An 18,152-nucleotide genomic window follows, 5' to 3' on the forward strand; every position below is an offset into this window, starting at 1 on the left:
ATTTGAAACCTTTTCTACCCACATATCCGTTCAAATAACTTTTGAACGTCATCGTTGTACTTGTTTCCAAGGCATCCGCAGCTTGTTCCAGAAATGGCCTACCCTCTTAATTAGTACTAACTAATCTAATTCCACCTCTACCACCGGACTCTGTGCTAAAAAAAAACTTACCCAACACATCTTCTTTAAATTATCACCCCTCCCACCTTAAATGCGGGTCCTCCAGACCTTGACTTCTTTATCTTGGGAAAAAGGTGCTGACTGTCCACCCTATCATTGCCTCTCATAAATGTATAAACTTCTATCAGGCCTCCCCCCAGACTCTGATACTCCAGAGGAAACAAACCAAGTTAGTCCAACCTCTCCCCACAGCTCACATCCTCCAATCCAGCCAGCATCCTGGTAAATCTCTCCGTACTCTTTCCAATTTCTCCACTTCCTTTTCCAATGGGGTGACCATAACTGCACATAGTACTCCAAGAGGAGCTGAACCACAGCTTTATTTCGCCACAACATGACTTTCTTATTCTTATACTCAACGCCTTTGTATAGGGGATGACTAAACTTCGAGGCAGCAGGGTAACGTGGCACATAAGCCTGCTGCTCAGCAGGGTAACGTGGCACATAAGCCTACTGCTCAGCAGGGTAACGTGGCACATAAGCCTACTGCTCAGCAGGGTAACGTGGCACATAAGCCTGCTGCTCAGCAGGGTAACGTGGCACATAAGCCTACTGCTCAGCAGGGTAACGTGGCACATAAGCCTGCTGCTCAGCAGGGTAACGTGGCACATAAGCCAACTGCTCAGCAGGGTAACGTGGCACATAAGCCTACTGCTCAGCAGGGTAACGTGGCACATAAGCCTGCTGCTCAGCAGGGTAACGTGGCACATAAGCCTACTGCTCAGCAGGGTAACGTGGCACATAAGCCTACTGCTCAGCAGGGTAACGTGGCACATAAGCCTGCTGCTCAGCAGGGTAACGTGGCACATAAGCCTGCTGCTCAGCAGGGTAACGTGGCACATAAGCCTACTGCTCAGCAGGGTAACGTGGCACATAAGCCTACTGCTCAGCAGGGTAACGTGGCACATAAGCCTGCTGCTCAGCAGGGTAACGTGGCACATAAGCCTGCTGCTCAGCAGGGTAACGTGGCACATAAGCCTGCTGCTCAGCAGGGTAACGTGGCACATAAGCCTGCTGCTCAGCAGGGTAACGTGGCACATAAGCCTGCTGCTCAGCAGGGTAACGTGGCACATAAGCCTGCTGCTCAGCAGGGTAACGTGGCACATAAGCCTGCTGCTCAGCAGGGTAACGTGGCACATAAGCCTGCTGCTCAGCAGGGTAACGTGGCACATAAGCCTACTGCTCAGCAGGGTAACGTGGCACATAAGCCTGCTGCTCAGCAGGGTAACGTGGCACATAAGCCTGCTGCTCAGCAGGGTAACGTGGCACATAAGCCTACTGCTCAGGACAATTTGACTTTGAAGCTATTCCATAATGCTGACAGTAAAAGCTCTGAAATGATGCAGGAACTCAGCCGGTCTCGCAGCGTCCATAGGAGGTTACTGATGTTCCGGGCCTGAGCACTTCCTCAAGGTGTGAGCAAAAAGCAGGCAAAGGGACCTGATTTAAAAGGCTGGTGAAAAAGGGAAGAAAGTAAGAAATAGGAGCAGGAGTCGGCCATCCGGCCCATCAAGCCTCTCCACCATTCAATGAGATCATGGCTGATCTGATGATAGGCTTATCAACTTCCTGCTTTTTTTACCCCTCTATCTCTTAATTCCCCTACTAGGTAAAAATCTATCTTAAACATATTCACTGAGGTTTCCTCCACTGCTTCAATGGGAAATGAACTCTATAGATTCACCACCTTCTGGGAAAAGCAGTTCCTCCTCATCTCCATCCTAAATCTACTACCCTGGATCCTCAGGCTCTGTTGCCCCGCCAATGGGAACAATTTACCTACCCCTACCTTATCTATGCCTTTCATAATTTAATACATTTTGACAAGATCTCTCATTCTTCTAAATTCAACTGAATACAGCCACAGACAACTCAATCTCTCCTCATAGGCTAACCCCCTCATCTCTGTGCCCCCTCCAAAGCCAGTATATTCCTTCCTCAAGTAAGGAGACCAGATTGCAGCCTCACCAGTACCTTGTACAGTTGCAGTATAACTTCCCTGCTCCTAAATCCTAAATCCAATGAACGCCAACATTCCATTTGCCTTTTTAAATTTATACATACAGCACGGTAACAGACCATTTTGGCCCACGAGTCCATGCCGCCCAATTTACACCTGATTAACCTACACCCCCAGTACATTTTGAACGGAAGGAGGAAACCAGAGTCCCCAGAGAAAACCCATGCAGACACAGGGAGAATGTACAAACAGGCAGCGTGGGATTCGAACCCTGGTCCCAGTTGCTGCCACTGTAAAGGTGTTACACTAACCGTGCTGCCCCGTCTTGATAGCCTGTTACACCTGTAAGTCACATTGAATGGGAGGGGGAGAAGTACAGACCAAGAGACAAAAGTGTTACCTGGATAAGATAATCGCATCCAATGTCTGTTGGTCTGTACTTCTCCCCTGCCCTTCCTCTTAATTCAGACACTTGCTTGCTTTTTACTCACACCTTGAGGAAGGGCTCAGGTTCGAAATATTGGTTACAAGACCTACCAAGTTCCTCGAGAATTTCTGTGTTTTTACTACAATCACAGCGTCTGCACACCTTTGTGTTTTACTCCATAATGCTGACAGGTTTGCTTTAAGACACTGGTAGCAGAAATAGGCTATTCAGGCCAATGAGTCTGGCCCACCATTAAATCATGAGCTGATCCATTTCCTCACTCAGCCCCACTGCCCGGCCTTCTCCCCATAACCTTGGATACCCTGGCTAATCAAGAACCTATCAATCTCTGTCTTAAATATTCCCAATGGCCTGCCCTCCATGACAACCTGTACCAACAATTCCACAGATTTACCACCCTCTGATTGAAGAAATTCCTCTGAATGAAATTCCAAGAAGACACCCTTCAATGCTGAATTTGTGCCCTCTTGTTCTAAACTCTTCCGCCTTTCTACATCTTCTCTGTCCATGCCGTTCACCAATCAACTTTAGAATGACACAAGATTTGCATCTCTTTCAGGATGGCTGTTGCATTCCCTGCCAAAGCTTAAAGCATAGGCACTGATGTAATATAGGTAAAACAATATCCAATTCATGCACAGAAAACTCCCAGGCAGAAAATGATAAGAGACAGGCAACATTTAGTTAAAATAAAGATGAAAATAGGTCAGGACATAGGGGGAACAAATTCCAAGCCTTTTGTGTCCAGTTTAGTGTGGAGATTGGGCCTTGGTTAAACAATTCACAGAAAGACAGTGTCCTGAACAGTGCAGTATTCTGCAGTGTGCTGGAATGGAGCCAAAACATTTGTGCTCAGATCTCGAGAGAGGGACTTTAACCTAGATACTTATGACTGGGAGCAGAGAGTTCTAACAACTCAGCCAGAGAGAACAACCACTGCAAATAATATGATGTAAACGGTAATTAAGTACACAGGTTGTTGACTAATTATGACAGACAAGGGTTTTGAGTTAATAATAAATGGGGAAAACCCATTGCAGACTTCACAAAATGTAGCACAGAGGAGAAACTGATAAGCTTGTGGTTACATAATCACAAGCTTGGATTTGTAAAGGCCTGAGAGAGCAATGTGAGGATGGGGAGGAGACCAGCAGGGTGATGGGAGCATGGGGAGGGGGAACCAGCAGGGCAATGGGAGCATGGGGAGGGGGAACCAGCAGGGCAATGAGAGAACGTGAAGGGAAAACCAGGAGGGCAAAGGGAGGATGGGGAGGGGGAACCAGCAGGGCAATGGGAGGATGGGGAGGGGGAACTAGGAGGGTTATGGGGTGAGGAGGGGACCAGCAGGGCAATGAAAGAAAGTGAAGGGGAAACCAGCAGGGCAATGGGAGGATGGGGAGGGGGAACCAGCAGGAAAATGGGAGGATGGGGATAGGGGTCTAGAAGGGCTATGGCAACGGGGAGGGGACCAGCAGGGCTATGGGAGGATGGGGGATGGGACCAGCAGGGCTATGGGAGAATGGGAAGGTGGAACCAGCAAGGCGATGGGACGGGGAGGGGACCAGCAGGACGATGGGAGGTCGAGGAGGGGGAACCAACAGGACCATGGGGAACAGGGAGTCTGTACCCCGAGACCACATTGCGGATCGGACCGCCATCCCGACACCACCCGTGTGCGTGCTCTGCCCACCTGTGGCATGCAGACCCAGACGGCTCCGGGTCTCGAGTACAGGCCTCCGCCGATCCCGTCGCCTTCTGGGACATGTAGTCTCGCCAGATGCGCAGGCGCAGAGCAGGCGGCACCAGGAAGTAGGGGGGAAGGGGCAGGAACAGGCGCAGGAGGTGGTGATAGAGGGAAAATAGAGGGATGAGAGGAGGGGCGAGAATGCAGAAGAGGGAGGGGAGAGGAGAGGGGAGAAGGAAATGGGGAAGGGGCAGAGGAAGAGTAGGGTGACGGGGAGGAGAGGGAGAGGTGGGGGGAGGAGAGGGAGAGGTGGGGGGAGGAGAGGGAGAGGTGGGGGGAGGAGAGGGAGAGGTGGGGGGAGGAGAGGGAGAGGTGGGGGGAGGAGAGGGAGAGGTGGGGGGAGGAGAGGGAGAGGTGGGGGGAGGAGAGGGAGAGGTGGGGGGAGGAGAGGGAGAGGTGGGGGGAGGAGAGGGAGAGGTGGGGGAGGAGAGGGAGAGGTGGGGAGGAGAGGGAGAGGTGGGGGGAGGAGAGGGAGAGGTGGGGGGGAGAGGGGTTAGTGGGGGAAGAGGAGAAAGGGAAAGGAGAAGTTAGTGGAGGAAGAGGTGGGGGAAGGGATAATAGATTTTAGGAAGTAAAGTTAGTATGAATAAAATAAAGAATAATAGACTAGACTAGAGGAAGTTCTGAATAAGGATGAATTCCGATAAGAGTGTGAGAAGGGTTCTGCATATAGAATTAGTAAGTCCTGGGGGTTGAGATGTGTGAATAAGGACAAAGACAGATTCATGAATAAGGACAATGACATGATGGGACACAGAGAGGATATCCCATGGTCTTTCAAGTTTACAGAAACTGCACGTAGGCAGACAGAATTACCAAATGCCAAACCAATCCAGGAGGCAGAAGAATGTTAGGGGGGGAGGGTACCTCTACACTGAAATGAACTGTATAAAAGTTGGGTGAGCCTCAGTATGTGTGTGTATTCCCAGGGTAAGGGGAAGCACCCAACTTTGCATTGTTGTACAATAAAGTTCTTTGTTCTCAATTTTTGTCTCGAGCGAAATCTGTGAAGGTACTTCTGTTTCTCACAGAGGAGACGCAGTAGAAATGTACTGGGTGGTCCAAATTGCTGAGGCACCAGGGCAAGATGTGGACATCAAGACATCAGGTTTCTGTGATCACTTTTTCTTCTTTTCCTTGTCTGTTCTCATTCATCTCTTTCCCTCTCTCCCTTCCTCTCTTCAAAACTATTCACCTGCTTGAGACTCTGCAATCTCAACCTGAAATGTCAACCTACGTTTTTTCCCCACCACAGATGCTGCCTGTCCTGCTGTTTCTCCAGCATTTTGTTTTTGTTCTAGGTTCCAACATCTGCAGTCTTCTGGGAGCAGAAACTCAATGTAAACAGCATAAACCACGCACCACTTCAAACTACCTGCATGCTCATCCCATGGGATAACACAATAACACAGAATCAGAGCTGTTATGACATCAGGGCATTCCCTCATGCCAACAAAGTCAAGAGGACCGTTTTCCAGATAGTGGCATTTTCCCTTTCGACTTGTCCATTCCCCCTGGGATTGTAATTTGTAATGCGGCTGGTACTACTTGGTTTCGACTTGAAACGGGATTGACTCATCTATGGACTGCATGGTAGCTTTAGCGATATGGTCCCTAATGTCCCTGAATGCTCTGTGGGGCTTGGGTCTGCTGGAGGAGTAACCTGGGTGCTTGGGGCTGTTGGCTGAGTCTCTGGTTTTGGGACATTTGCAGTGGACTTAGGGGGGGGGATCCCAGCGGTAGCGTCAGGTCTCCGTGGTACTGGGGAAACTGCTGCTGTGGGAGTGACGGTAGCAGTGTCTGCTTTCCCTCAGCTCTGGAGTGGTTGGGAATTCTGCACATACGTGGTGATCGGGAGCATGACTTGTGGAGATCCTTCCACCCACACTTATGGTGGCCCCTTTCTGATCAGACCGGTGTTTAGGGTCAGCAGCACCTGTACCGGTAAACCCACGGGCAGGCAGGGCTCTTGGCCGTTTTTTACCTGCCCTATCATACTTCTGTGGTCTTCCCTGCATTCCACTACGATTCCAGTACAGCGGTTCCTCGCCATCTCTGTCCTCAGAAGCATGTGCGTGCTAGTCGTCCCTGGATTCCATTCCTCAGGAAGAGTCTTCAGGTGGTCGGGAATGCGCGTTGGAGCAGAAGCAGCTTCAATCCTAGTAGCTATATTAGTTTATTAAATTGTACTGACAATAACCACAACAGCAGTGCAAGTATAAGACAGCTTTAATAAACTAATATGTACACTAAGAGGTCTTGTCTCTCTGCAAGACAGTGATGTATCTCTATCTCTGCTACATAAAGTACACTGGTCAACCTGCTGAGTTTCTCAGCTTCGTGTTTTTACTTCACCCCTCGACCCATTCTTATGAAACCTTCCTGCACCTTTGCTGGGATCCGCAACACCTTCTTAAAGCCTGAGTGGAAGGTATACAAAACAGAGATGGGTATATAGTAACCAACAATTTGGGTCTGAGCCATTTGTCAGGAATCATGGAAAAAAACAGGTAGACGCCTGAATAAAAAGAAGGGGGGAGAGGAAATGAGGGAGGAAAGGGCAGGGGGAGAGGCACTGAGGGAGGAAAGGGCAGGGGGAGAGGCACTGAGGGAGGAAAGGGCAGGGGGAGAGGCACTGAGGGAGGAAAGGGCAGGGGGAGAGGCACTGAGGGAGGAAGGGGCAGGGGAGAGGAAGTGAGGGAGGAAGGGGCAGGGGGAGCAGGTAAATGTAGATAGATTGGCGAGCAGCAGGGAAAGAAGCTGAGAAGTGATTGGGGGCAGTGGGATCAAAGTGGCACCTTTTCAACAATTTTTAACTCTTTAGTTCCCTAGTGTGATAAAAGTTGAACCTCATTATTTTTATCTGTTTTACTTTATCGCATGGCCTTGGAAGAACATTCTGGATTCATCCAAACTCCCGGTGTTTTGAACTGTGTGCTCCGTCTCCTGTGGTGTATATTATAGCTAGGTAATGAAATATTTTGCATAAGAGAAATGAGCATGCTTTTACACAACTCATTTGGTGATAACCAAGGACCATTATCTCAAATCAAAATATTATAATCTTATCACATGCTGCTATTGTCTGTTGTGGCATAAACAAACATATAATTACTTCATGAACTTCTGCTACAACACAGCCACCTCATAAAACATCTGCATAGAATTTAAAATCGTCCATCTAATTTTTATGGGGCAGTTGTATATAAAACTGGCTATAACTCAAAATCAAAGCATTTCTGATGAAAATGCCATAGAAGAAAGTGTCTTAGAAATGTCTAAATATTGGAAAAACATATTTTTGTCAGAAAACTTGTGTAAAACTAAATTTACCTCCGTGCCGTTACTTGTCTGTGGGCAATGATACCTTTGTAAATATATAATATATTCTGAAGGTTTGTAGAAATGTTGAGCATGGTTGAGGAATAGCTGCTTGGCTTTCAAAATTATAAGTGATAAAAAGTGTAAGTGTAATAAAAATAACAACGTTGGAAGAATGGACAGAACATCAAATTATAATTAGGCTACCAGCAAATTTTTTGTTGTTTACAAGCCAAAACACTTCAGCACCTGTAGCCTAGCCAATAAACTTTCTCACCTTCTGTGAGCGCAATCATTATTCCCCCGACTTTTGGAACTGTAGTCATGGCTAAATCGACAGTCTGAGTAATTTATTTTTCTGTAGGTAAATAAGCCCTAAACTTGTAGAGAGCAAGGTTTTAGTTTAAATCTAATTGCATGGAAATATTAATGCATTTAGGTATCGTAGATTTGCTATGAACAGTTTGAACAACCTCACCAATAATGAGCGCAGTTGCGGAATGATCCTTTAGCCGGTTCAAATGCATAAAGTCCTACTTTTGTTGAACAACGAGCGAGGATAGATAGTCTGGGTTGGCTTTGTTCTCCACTGAAAGACAAGTGGCTACTGAGGTAGATTCTAATAAAGTAGCTAGAATGAAGCCAATAAGAGGCTGTTATAGTTGCTTCATTCATTGTTCATATTGCTTAGTTTTGTTTTCATTTTACGTTTAAAATGTAAAAATTAAATAACATACATTTTTATGTTTTGATTTATAAAGTACAATATAGATTTATGAGCTTACTGTAAAACTTTTTAAATTCAAAATAACAATTATGTACTTCCTTTAAAACTGTTATCTTCCTTATGGTTTGATATTAAATAGAAAATAAAAATGTGTAATTAATTTAAATTATTTGGTATGCGTTGGAGCACCTTTTTGATGTGCTCGCTCCCCCTAACTTTAGAACCTGGCTACGCCCCTGATCGGGAGGGTTGAGGATAGCTCTCTCAGAGAAGGAAGGGAATGGGTGGGGAGCTGGAGGAAAGGAGACACAGAGATGCGGAGAGAGAAAGACCGGGGAGAGGTTAATAGAAATTAACCAGATTGGGAACTGCCAAGTCTATGTCTGATTCGACCTCAAGAACAAGGAAGAACCATCACTGCGGACCCCCACATCTCCTGATGATCCTCTCCTTCCTGATGATGTGAGGGCTGCCATCAGGAGAATGAATCCGAGGAAAGCATCCAGTCCAGATGAAGTACCCAGTCAAGTATTAAAACTTTGTGCTGACCATTTTGCCAACGTATTCACGAATATCTTCCAATATCTCACTCTGGCAGGGCGTGGTAGCCATCTGTTTCAAACAGGCATCAATCATACCGGTCGGTACTCAAGAAGTCTGGCAAATTGCCTTTATGACCATTGACCAGTGGCACTCACATTAACAAGATGAAATGTTTTAAAAGGCTGGTGTTGAAGCATAACAGTTCCTGTCTGAGTGAAGAAATGGATCCGTTCCAATTCGCATATCTTAGCAACAGGTCTCTGGCGGATGCCAACTCACTGGCTCTACGCAAAGCCCAGGAATACCTATCTGGACAGCAAAGATGCATCCATCAGGATGCTCTGACGACAGTTGTTCAGCATTTAGAACCATCAATCCCTCAAAACTGATCAGCAAACTCCAAGACCTCGGACTCAACACCCCACTGTGATTTCCTCACACCCAGACCACAATCAGTGAGGATTGGTAAGAACATCTCCTCCACAATCTCCATCAGTACCAGAGCACCACAAATTCACTGACAATACCATGGTATTGGGTTGTAGTAAAAGAGGTGATGAATCATCATACAGGAGGGAGATTGAAAACTTGGCCGAATGGTGCACCAACAATAACCTCGTATTCAGTGTCACCAAAACTAAGGTGCCGATTGTTGACTTCAGGAACAGAAAACAGATTTGTACAATCCAGTGATCATTGGGGAATCAGAGGTGGAGGGGGTGCGCAAAATTAAGCTCTTGGGAATCACTACCTCGGAGGATCTTTCCTGGAGCTAATACACTAATAGCATCGCGAAGAATGCACGTCAGCGCCTCCACTTCCTCAGGAGTTTGTGGAGGTTTGGTATGACATCAGAAACCCTGGTAAATTTCTACAGATGTGGGGTGGAAAGTGTGCTGACCAGCTGCACCATGGTCTTGTATGGGCACACCAACACCCCTGAGCGTAAAACCCTGCACAAGGTAGTGGACACAGGTCAGGACATCACAGGCAAAATGCCCCCCACCATCAAGAACATCTACGGAGAATGCTGTCATCGGAGAGCACCAGCAATGATCAAGGATCACAACATCCAGCACACATTCTGTATAGATGCCACAAGATTCGCACCAGGGAGGAGTCACGTGATGGAGTAGTGGCCGGACGGTGAACTCCAGCCCTCTCCAGAAAAGTTGGAAAAAACAAAGGAAAACACAAAGGCACAGAAATAAAAGTTAAAGAAAAGTGGAAAGGTGGAAAGAAGATGGTGACAAAAAAAGAAAAATCGAAATCAACGGTAAGAAAAGAGGAAGAGAAGACAACGGAGGAAGAAGGAGAAGGCCTTACCTGCTCAAAGAGGCCCGCGGTGGAGAGAGAAACCCGCTCCCTCAGGTCGGTAGAATCCGGACTACAAAAATGGCTCGCTGAGCCGAGTAAAAGTGCGCAACTGCGCATGCGCATGAAAAAAAACACACCGACGGGAGGGGTGACCAGCTGGGGAGTCGATCTCCACAGCCGGCAACGACAGCTGCAGAGCACCTGCAGCAAGAGGAGAACACAGAAGACAATGGAAACAAGAAAGAAGAGAAGAGAAGGGCAACAAAGAAGCAGCAGGTGGCCAACCCAGAGGAAGAAGAAGAGGAAGAGTACAGTGAGATAGAAGAAGAAGGGAAAGGCAAGATAAAGGATTTACTTTCTCTTATTAAAGAATACATGGAGTCATTTAAAGAATGGCAAACACAGGAATTTGATGATTTAAGAAGAAGAATAAACAATACAGAAAATGAATAAAATAGATATGACCTTATCAGAAATGGGAAAAAGAATGGACAAGGTGCAGGAACGAGAAGCAGCAGTAGAAATGGAGGTAGAGGACTTAAAAAAGAAATTAGAGGAATCTAATAAAAAAGTTAAAGAGACACAAGAACTGTTAGCCCAAAAAATAGATATAATGGAAAATTATAACAGAAGAAATAACATAAAGATAGTGGGCCTTAAGGAAGATGAAGAAGGCAAGAATATGAGAGAGTTGATAAAAGATTGGATCCCTAGGATCCTAGGATGTCCAGAACTACAGCAAGAAATGGAAATAGAAAGGGCACATAGAGCATTGACCTTTAAACCACAACCACAACAAAAACCAAGATCTATTTTAGTAAAATTCCTAAGATATACTACAAGAGAAAAGGTACTGGAGAAGACAATGGAAAAAGTAAGAGAGTGCAACAAGCCACTGGAGTATAAAGGACAAAAAATCTTCATTTATCCAGATATAAGTTTTGAACTCCTAAAGAAGAGAAAGGAGTTCAATACAGCAAAGGCGATTTTATGGAAGAAAGGGTATAAATTTATACTAAAGCATCCAGCTGTATTGAAAATATTTATTCCAGGACAACAAAACAGACTATTCTCGGATCCAGAAGAAGCACGAAAATTTGCAGAACAATTACAAAATAGACTGAGGGATGAAGACGTGTAATAAGAGTAAAAATGACCACGATTTATATGTATGTGGGTAAAGAAGTATAAGTGTGTATATGTATAATGTGCATACGTGAATGTATCTGTATTTAGAGGAAAATATAGATAGTATAGACAAGAATTAATAAGGGAAGGAAATGGAATAGAGGGAATAAGGAGGGAACTAAAAGAGTGACCTTTGTTACATATGAAAAGTGAAATCTTTTCTGGGGGGGGGCTGAGTGGGGGGGAGTTGCGGTCACTGCAAAATCAGCTGACGCTTGCGAGTGAATTCGCAAACCTAAATGGAGAGGGGAGAAGTTGTTTTCCGACAAGGGATAAAGGACAACACAGGAGGGGAAGGGGAGATTGGGGCTAAAGAAGTTTTAAATAGGAGAATAAGGAAAATGTTTGATGTTTTAGGAATGTTGTCTTATAAAGGGTTTAAAATAAGAAAACAGAAATGGAAAAGGAGGAAAGGTAATGATGGAAAAACGGAAAGGGAAGATAAACAAAGTATAAAATGGCTACGTTGAACTATATGACTTTGAATATTAATGGAATACATAACCAAATTAAAAGGAAGAAACTGCTAAATTTACTGAAAAAAGAAAAAAATTGATATAGCATTTGTGCAAGAAACACACTTAACTGAATTGGAGCACAAGAAATTAAAGAGAGATTGGGTAGGACATGTAACAGCAGCATCGTATAATTCAAAAGCAAGAGGAGTGGCTATATTAATTAGTAAAAATGTGCCATTTAAAATAGAAGAGGAAATAATAAGATCCAGCAGGGAGATATGTAATGATAAAATGTCAGATATATTCGGAATTTTGGAATCTACTCAATGTATATTCACCTAACGAAGAAGATCAAAAGTTTATGCAAGATATCTTTTTGAAGGTAGCAAATACGCAAGGGAACATATTAATAGGAGGGGATTTCAACTTGAATTTGGATTTAAATATGGATAAAACTGGGAAAAAAATTAACAGAAAGAACAAAGTAACCAAATTTATAATTAAATCAATGGAAGAAATGTAACTTTTGGATATATGGAGGAAACAACACCCAAAAGAAAAGGAATATTCATATTACTCGGCTAGACATAAAACATACTCAAGAATAGATCTATTTTTGTTATCAGCTAGTATGCAAGATAGAGTAAGAAAAACAGAATATAAAGCTAGAATACTTTCGGACCATTCACCCTTAATATTGACAGTAAAGCTAGAGGACATCCCTCCAAGAATGTATAGATGGAGATTAAACCCCATGTTACTTAAAAGGCAGGATTTTAGAGAATTTATTGAAAAACAAATAAAAATGTATTTTGAAATAAATATGGAATCAGTGGAAGATAGGTTTATACTATGGGATGCAATGAAAGCATTCATTAGAGGGCAAATAATAAGTTATGTCACCAAGATGAAGAAGGACTATAATCAGGAAACAGAGCAGTTGGAAAGGGAAATAGTAAATATAGAAAAATAATTAGCAATGAAGGAAGATACAACTAAAAGAAGAGAATTGGCGGATAAAAAAATAAAATATGAAAAACTACAAACATATAAGGTAGAGAAGAATATAATGAAGACAAAACAGAAATATTATGAACTGGGTGAAAAAACGCACAAAATCCTAGCATGGCAGCTTAAGACAGAACAAGCTAAGAAAATGGTATTGGCATCAAGAAAAAAGAAAAACAAATTACATATAATCCAAAAGAAATTAAGGAAAACTTTAGAGAATTCTATGAACAATTATACTGAACTGAAAACGAAGGGAAAGAAGGGAAAATAGATGAATTTCTGACTAAAATTGAACTACCAAAACTACAAATAGAGGAACAAAATAAATTAACAGAACCATTTGGAATAGTAGAAATACAAGAGATAATAAAAAAATTACCAAATAATAAGACACCAGGAGAGGATGGATTCCCAATAGAATTCTACAAAACATTTAAAGACTTATTAATTCCGCCCCTCCTGGATGTAATCAACCAGATTGATGAAACACAAAGCTTACCAGATTCATGTAAAACAGCAATAATTACAGTAATACTAAAACAAGGGAAAGATCCACTCTCATCAGGGTCATATAGACCAATATCTTTACTAAACACAGATTATAAGATAATAGCTAAACTATTAGCAAACAGATTAGCAGAGCATGTACCGAAAATGGTAAATTTAGACCAAACTGGATTTATCAAAAAAAGACGCACAACAGACAATATTTGTAAATTTATTAACAATTCATGCAGTAGAAGGAAATAAAGCACCTACAGTAGCAGTTGCTTTAGACGCAGAGAAGGCCTTTGACAGAGTAGAATGGAATTATTTGTTCAAAGTATTGCAAAAATTCAGTTTACCAGAGAAGTATATTAATTGGATTAAAGCATTATATAAGGGACCGTTAGCGAAAGTGACAGTAAATTGACATGTATCAAAGCAATTTAACTTAAGCAGGTCAACGCGGCAGGGATGCCCACTATCACCTTTATTGTTTGCGTTAGCTATAGAACCACTAGCAGAATTGATAAGAATAGATAATAATATAAAAGGAATAAAAATAAAAGACAAGGAATATAAAATCAGTCTATTTGCGGATGATGTTATAGTGTACTTAACAGAACCAGAACTATCAATAAAAGAATTATATAAGAAATTAAAGGAATATGGAGAAGTGTCGGGTTACAAGATAAACGTAAATAAAAGTGAAGCAATGCCTATGAATAACGCGGATTTCTCAAAATTTAAGAAGGAATCTCCATTTAGATGGCAAATGCAGGCAATAAGATACCTAGGTGTACAAATAAACAAAAATCTCGGCCAACTATATAAACTCAATTATTATCCACTAATGAAAAAATTACAGGACGATTTAGAGCATTGGAAAAATTTACCACTAACACTATTTGGAAGGATAAACTGTATTAAAATGAACATTTTTCCAAGGATATTATACTTATTTCAGGCATTGCCAATACAACTGACAGAAAAATTCTTTAAAGAGTTAAAGAAAATAATAAGGAAATTTTTATGGAAAGGGGGGAAACCAAGGATAGCACTAAATAAATTAACAGAATGGTATAAACAAGGAGGCTTACAATTGCCAAACTTTAAAAATTATTATAGAGCCACACAATTAAGATATCTATCAGATTTTTATCAAACAAGTGAAAAACCAGACTGGACGAGATTAGAATTAGATAAAATAGGGGAAAAGATACCTGAACACATATTATATAAATGGGATGAAAAATTGGTATAACATAGAAGTTCTCCAGTATTACATCATCTCCTCAATATTTGGAAGAAGATTCATGTAGAAAGAAATAAAACAAATGATCAATTACCAAAACTAATATTGACGCAAAATAAGTTACTCCCTTTTACAATAGATAACCTTTCCTTTAGAGAATGGGAAAAAAAAGGGATTAAAAGAATAGAAAATTGTTTTTCAGGAAGTAGATTCTTATCCTTTGAACAAATGAGAGATAAGTACAATATAACTGGAGATACAGCGCTGGCATATTACCAATTGAGATCCTACTTGAAGGATAAATTAGGAAGCAGTTTGAGTTTGCCAGAGGGAAGTAACCTTGAATATGTGATTACAGATACAATGTTAATCAAAAGATTTATAACAAATATGTATATTAAACTGCAAGAAAAGGAGAATGAGGAAACAAATGGTAAAACTAAACAAAAATGGGAACAAGATTTAAATATAAAGATAAAAAAGGAAACATGGGAGAAATTATGTTCTGGAACGATGAGAAATACAATAAATACGAGGCTACGTATGATACAATATAACTGGTTACACAGACTATACATTACACCTCAAAAGTTAAATAAATGGGACCCAACAGTATCTGATAGATGTTTTCGATGTAAAAAAGAAATGGGAACAACAATTCATGCAAGCTGGACATGTGAAAAAGTAGAAAAATTTTGGGAAGATCTCAATCAGATATTAAATAAAATAACAGAAAACAATATACCAAAGAATCCAGAGATCTTTCTCCTAAGTAACATAAAAAACAAAGAATTTGGAATTGATTTGGAGGATGCACAAAAAAGATTTGTTAAGATAGCTCTAGCCATAGCAAAAAAATGTATTATGTCAACCTGGAAATTGGAAGATAATCTGAAAATACAACAATGGTATATAGAAATGAATAAATGTATTCCATTAGAAAAAATTACATATAGTTTAAGAAATAATATCGAAATATTCGAACAAATATGGGAGCCTTACATTAAATACAATAGCGAAAACCTACCAGGGACAATCATTACCTAAGTTGATGGAAGGAGAAGGAAAGAAAAGAATGGACTCAGTAGAATTTCTGGTGTATTTTTGTTGAATGACATTGTCTGACTGGTTTAATGTAACCTAGATTGTATAACTTAAATGGATGGGAGTGGGCTGGTGGGGGGGGGGGGGGGGGGGTGGGTTGGGAGGAGGGAGGGGGGGGGAGAAAATGTCACTGTATATGTGTGAAAAGGAAAAAGTGTGTATCATGGCTAATGTGATTTATGGTGTTAAAAATTAAAAAATTTTAAAAAAGTTTCGCACCACCAGGTTCAGGAACAGCTGCTCCCCCTCCACCATCAGCCTCAACGACAAACTCAAACAGAACTTTTGCACTTTAATTTTATTTCCCTCTCTGTATTGTAGTTTGTTTACTTTTCTTTATTTGTTTACATGTGTACGTTGTGTGCAGTTTTTTTGCACCACCAATAAGTGGTAATTCTGACACACCCGCAGGTAAAAGAATCTCAGGGTTGTATGTGATGTCATGAGTGTACTCTTGACAATAAACCTGAAATGTGAAAATCTAGGCTCCAACCTTTGAATGATGCCCATTAGTGACAGACTCCTGACCAGAGGAAACATTTTGTCTCAATTACCACTATGATTAAACCCCACCCCACCTTTAAATGTCAAGAAAGATCGCCCTCTTTGTGTAATCTTGTTAGGTAAACCCTCAAGTGGTTCAGGTAAACCTCCACTGCACATGTTCATCTGTCCCTCCGAATGTGTGTTCACAGAGCTCTGGGTACATCCGAGCTGGGCTTTGCAGGTTTGGCTTGTCGCATGCTCCCTATTCCCTGGTACTCTGGTCCATTCATCTTTCTGCTGGCTTTTTGTCAGGGTCATTTTAATAATCAATGCAGGGAACCATTCCAAGCTGTTTGACTTTTTACTGTCTTCAGTTCTTCCCCATCTCAAGTCAAACCAAGGTCAGACATACATGGTAAATGGTAGGGCACTGAGAAGAGTGGTAGATCAGAGGGATCTGGGAATACACATACACAATTCCCTGAAAGTTGCGTCACAGGTGGATAGGGTTGTAAACGGAGCTTTTTGTATATTGGCCTTCACAAATCAAAGTATTGAGTATAGGAGTTGGGATGTTATGGTAAAGTTGTACAAGTCATTAGTGAGGCCAAATTTGGAGTATTGTGTGCAGCTTTGGTTAACTAACTACAGGAAAGATTGGAAAAGTCTTCAGGTTGGGACTTTATTTCCTGGAGTGTAGAATGAGAGGAGATTGATAGAGGTCTACAAAATTATGATGGCATAGATAAAGTAAATGCAAGTTGGCTTTTTCCACTCATTGTAGTTGAGATACAAACCAGATGACATGGGTTAAGGGTGAAAGGGGAAAGGTTTAGGGGTAACATTGCACAGAAGTAGTGGGAGTGTCAAACGAGCTGCCAGCCGAAGTGGTGAATGTGGGCTCAATTTTAACATTTAAGAATTTGGACAGGTACATGGATGGGAGAGGACTGGGTTCAGGTCTGTGGCACTTGGCAGATTAATAGTTCAGCACAGACTAGAAGGGCTGAAGGGCCCTTTTTCTGTGCTTTAATGTCCACTCTGGGTCCTCCCCACCTGTCCCCCAGCGGGGGTCAATATAAGGGACCCACCCCCACATTGACACAGTTCTCGAGGACACAGGGCAGAAAACGGCATTTGGCTGGGCAGAACAGTACCAGTACAATGGGCTGAATGGACACTTCCATTGGGATTATCTTTCTAAGATCCATTACTGAAGGGGTGGGTCATGCTGAAGCTCCAGCCCTTAAGGACTGCAGACTGACTTTTGCCGCCTTCTAACATTGAGGCATTGCCTGTGCACAGAACCACAGCAGCAGATATACAGGCCATTCAGCCCATCTAGTCTGTGCCAAACTATATTCTGCCTAGTGTCTCTGACCTAGACCATAGCCCTCCATACCCCCTCCCAAGCTCACACTTGGCAGGATCACGTTGGGGGGGGGAGGGGCCGGAGTGCAACACCCTGGTGGCACAGGTAGCGGTAGTGGTTAGTGCAATGCCATGACAGCACCAGTGGCCTGGGTTTGAATACCCCACTCTCTGTAAAGAACCTTCATGTTCTCCTCTCTTCTTCCTTTGGGTGCTCCGGTTTCCTCCCACATTCCAAACACATATAGGTTGGACCAAGTAAAAACACAGAAATGCTGGAGGAACTCAGCAGGTCTCGCAGCGTCCATAGGAGGTAAAGATACATTACGGGCAAGGTACATATGTTTCGGGCCTGAGCTCTTCCTCAAGATATGAAGGAAGGGAGGAAAGGGCAGAACGGGAGAGGAAAGGTGGGAATTGTGGAAGGGGTGGCTCTGTGAATGCAGAGCTAGAGGAAAGGAGACAGCCCTTTCTTCCCTCCTCTCCCCAGCCTTTTAATTCAGGTGCCTGCCTGCTTGAAGAAGGGCTCAAGCCCGAAACGTTGGTAATATATCTT

The 18,152-nt window shown here is 42.7% G+C and overlaps 1 protein-coding gene across 11 annotated transcripts in view; it reads right to left on the bottom strand.

Moving 5' to 3' along the window:
• stxbp4 (syntaxin binding protein 4) overlaps positions 1 to 4,553 on the bottom strand; it is a 103,408-nt gene extending 98,855 nt beyond the window's left edge. For 9 of the 11 annotated variants that reach the window (XM_069929892.1, XM_069929890.1, XM_069929884.1 and 6 more), the window contains exon 1: positions 4,279 to 4,553. In XM_069929892.1, coding sequence (XP_069785993.1) covers positions 4,279 to 4,352 — 74 coding nt within the window. In that variant the 5' untranslated portion in view covers positions 4,353 to 4,553. The remainder of the gene's footprint in view (positions 1 to 4,278) is intronic. The other 2 variants (XM_069929894.1, XM_069929885.1) reach the window with 1 other exon arrangement.
• Positions 4,554 to 18,152: the final 13,599 nt, after the last annotated feature.

Source organism: Narcine bancroftii, chromosome 3 (assembly GCF_036971445.1).
Source record: "Narcine bancroftii isolate sNarBan1 chromosome 3, sNarBan1.hap1, whole genome shotgun sequence".
NCBI lineage: Eukaryota > Metazoa > Chordata > Chondrichthyes > Torpediniformes > Narcinidae > Narcine > Narcine bancroftii.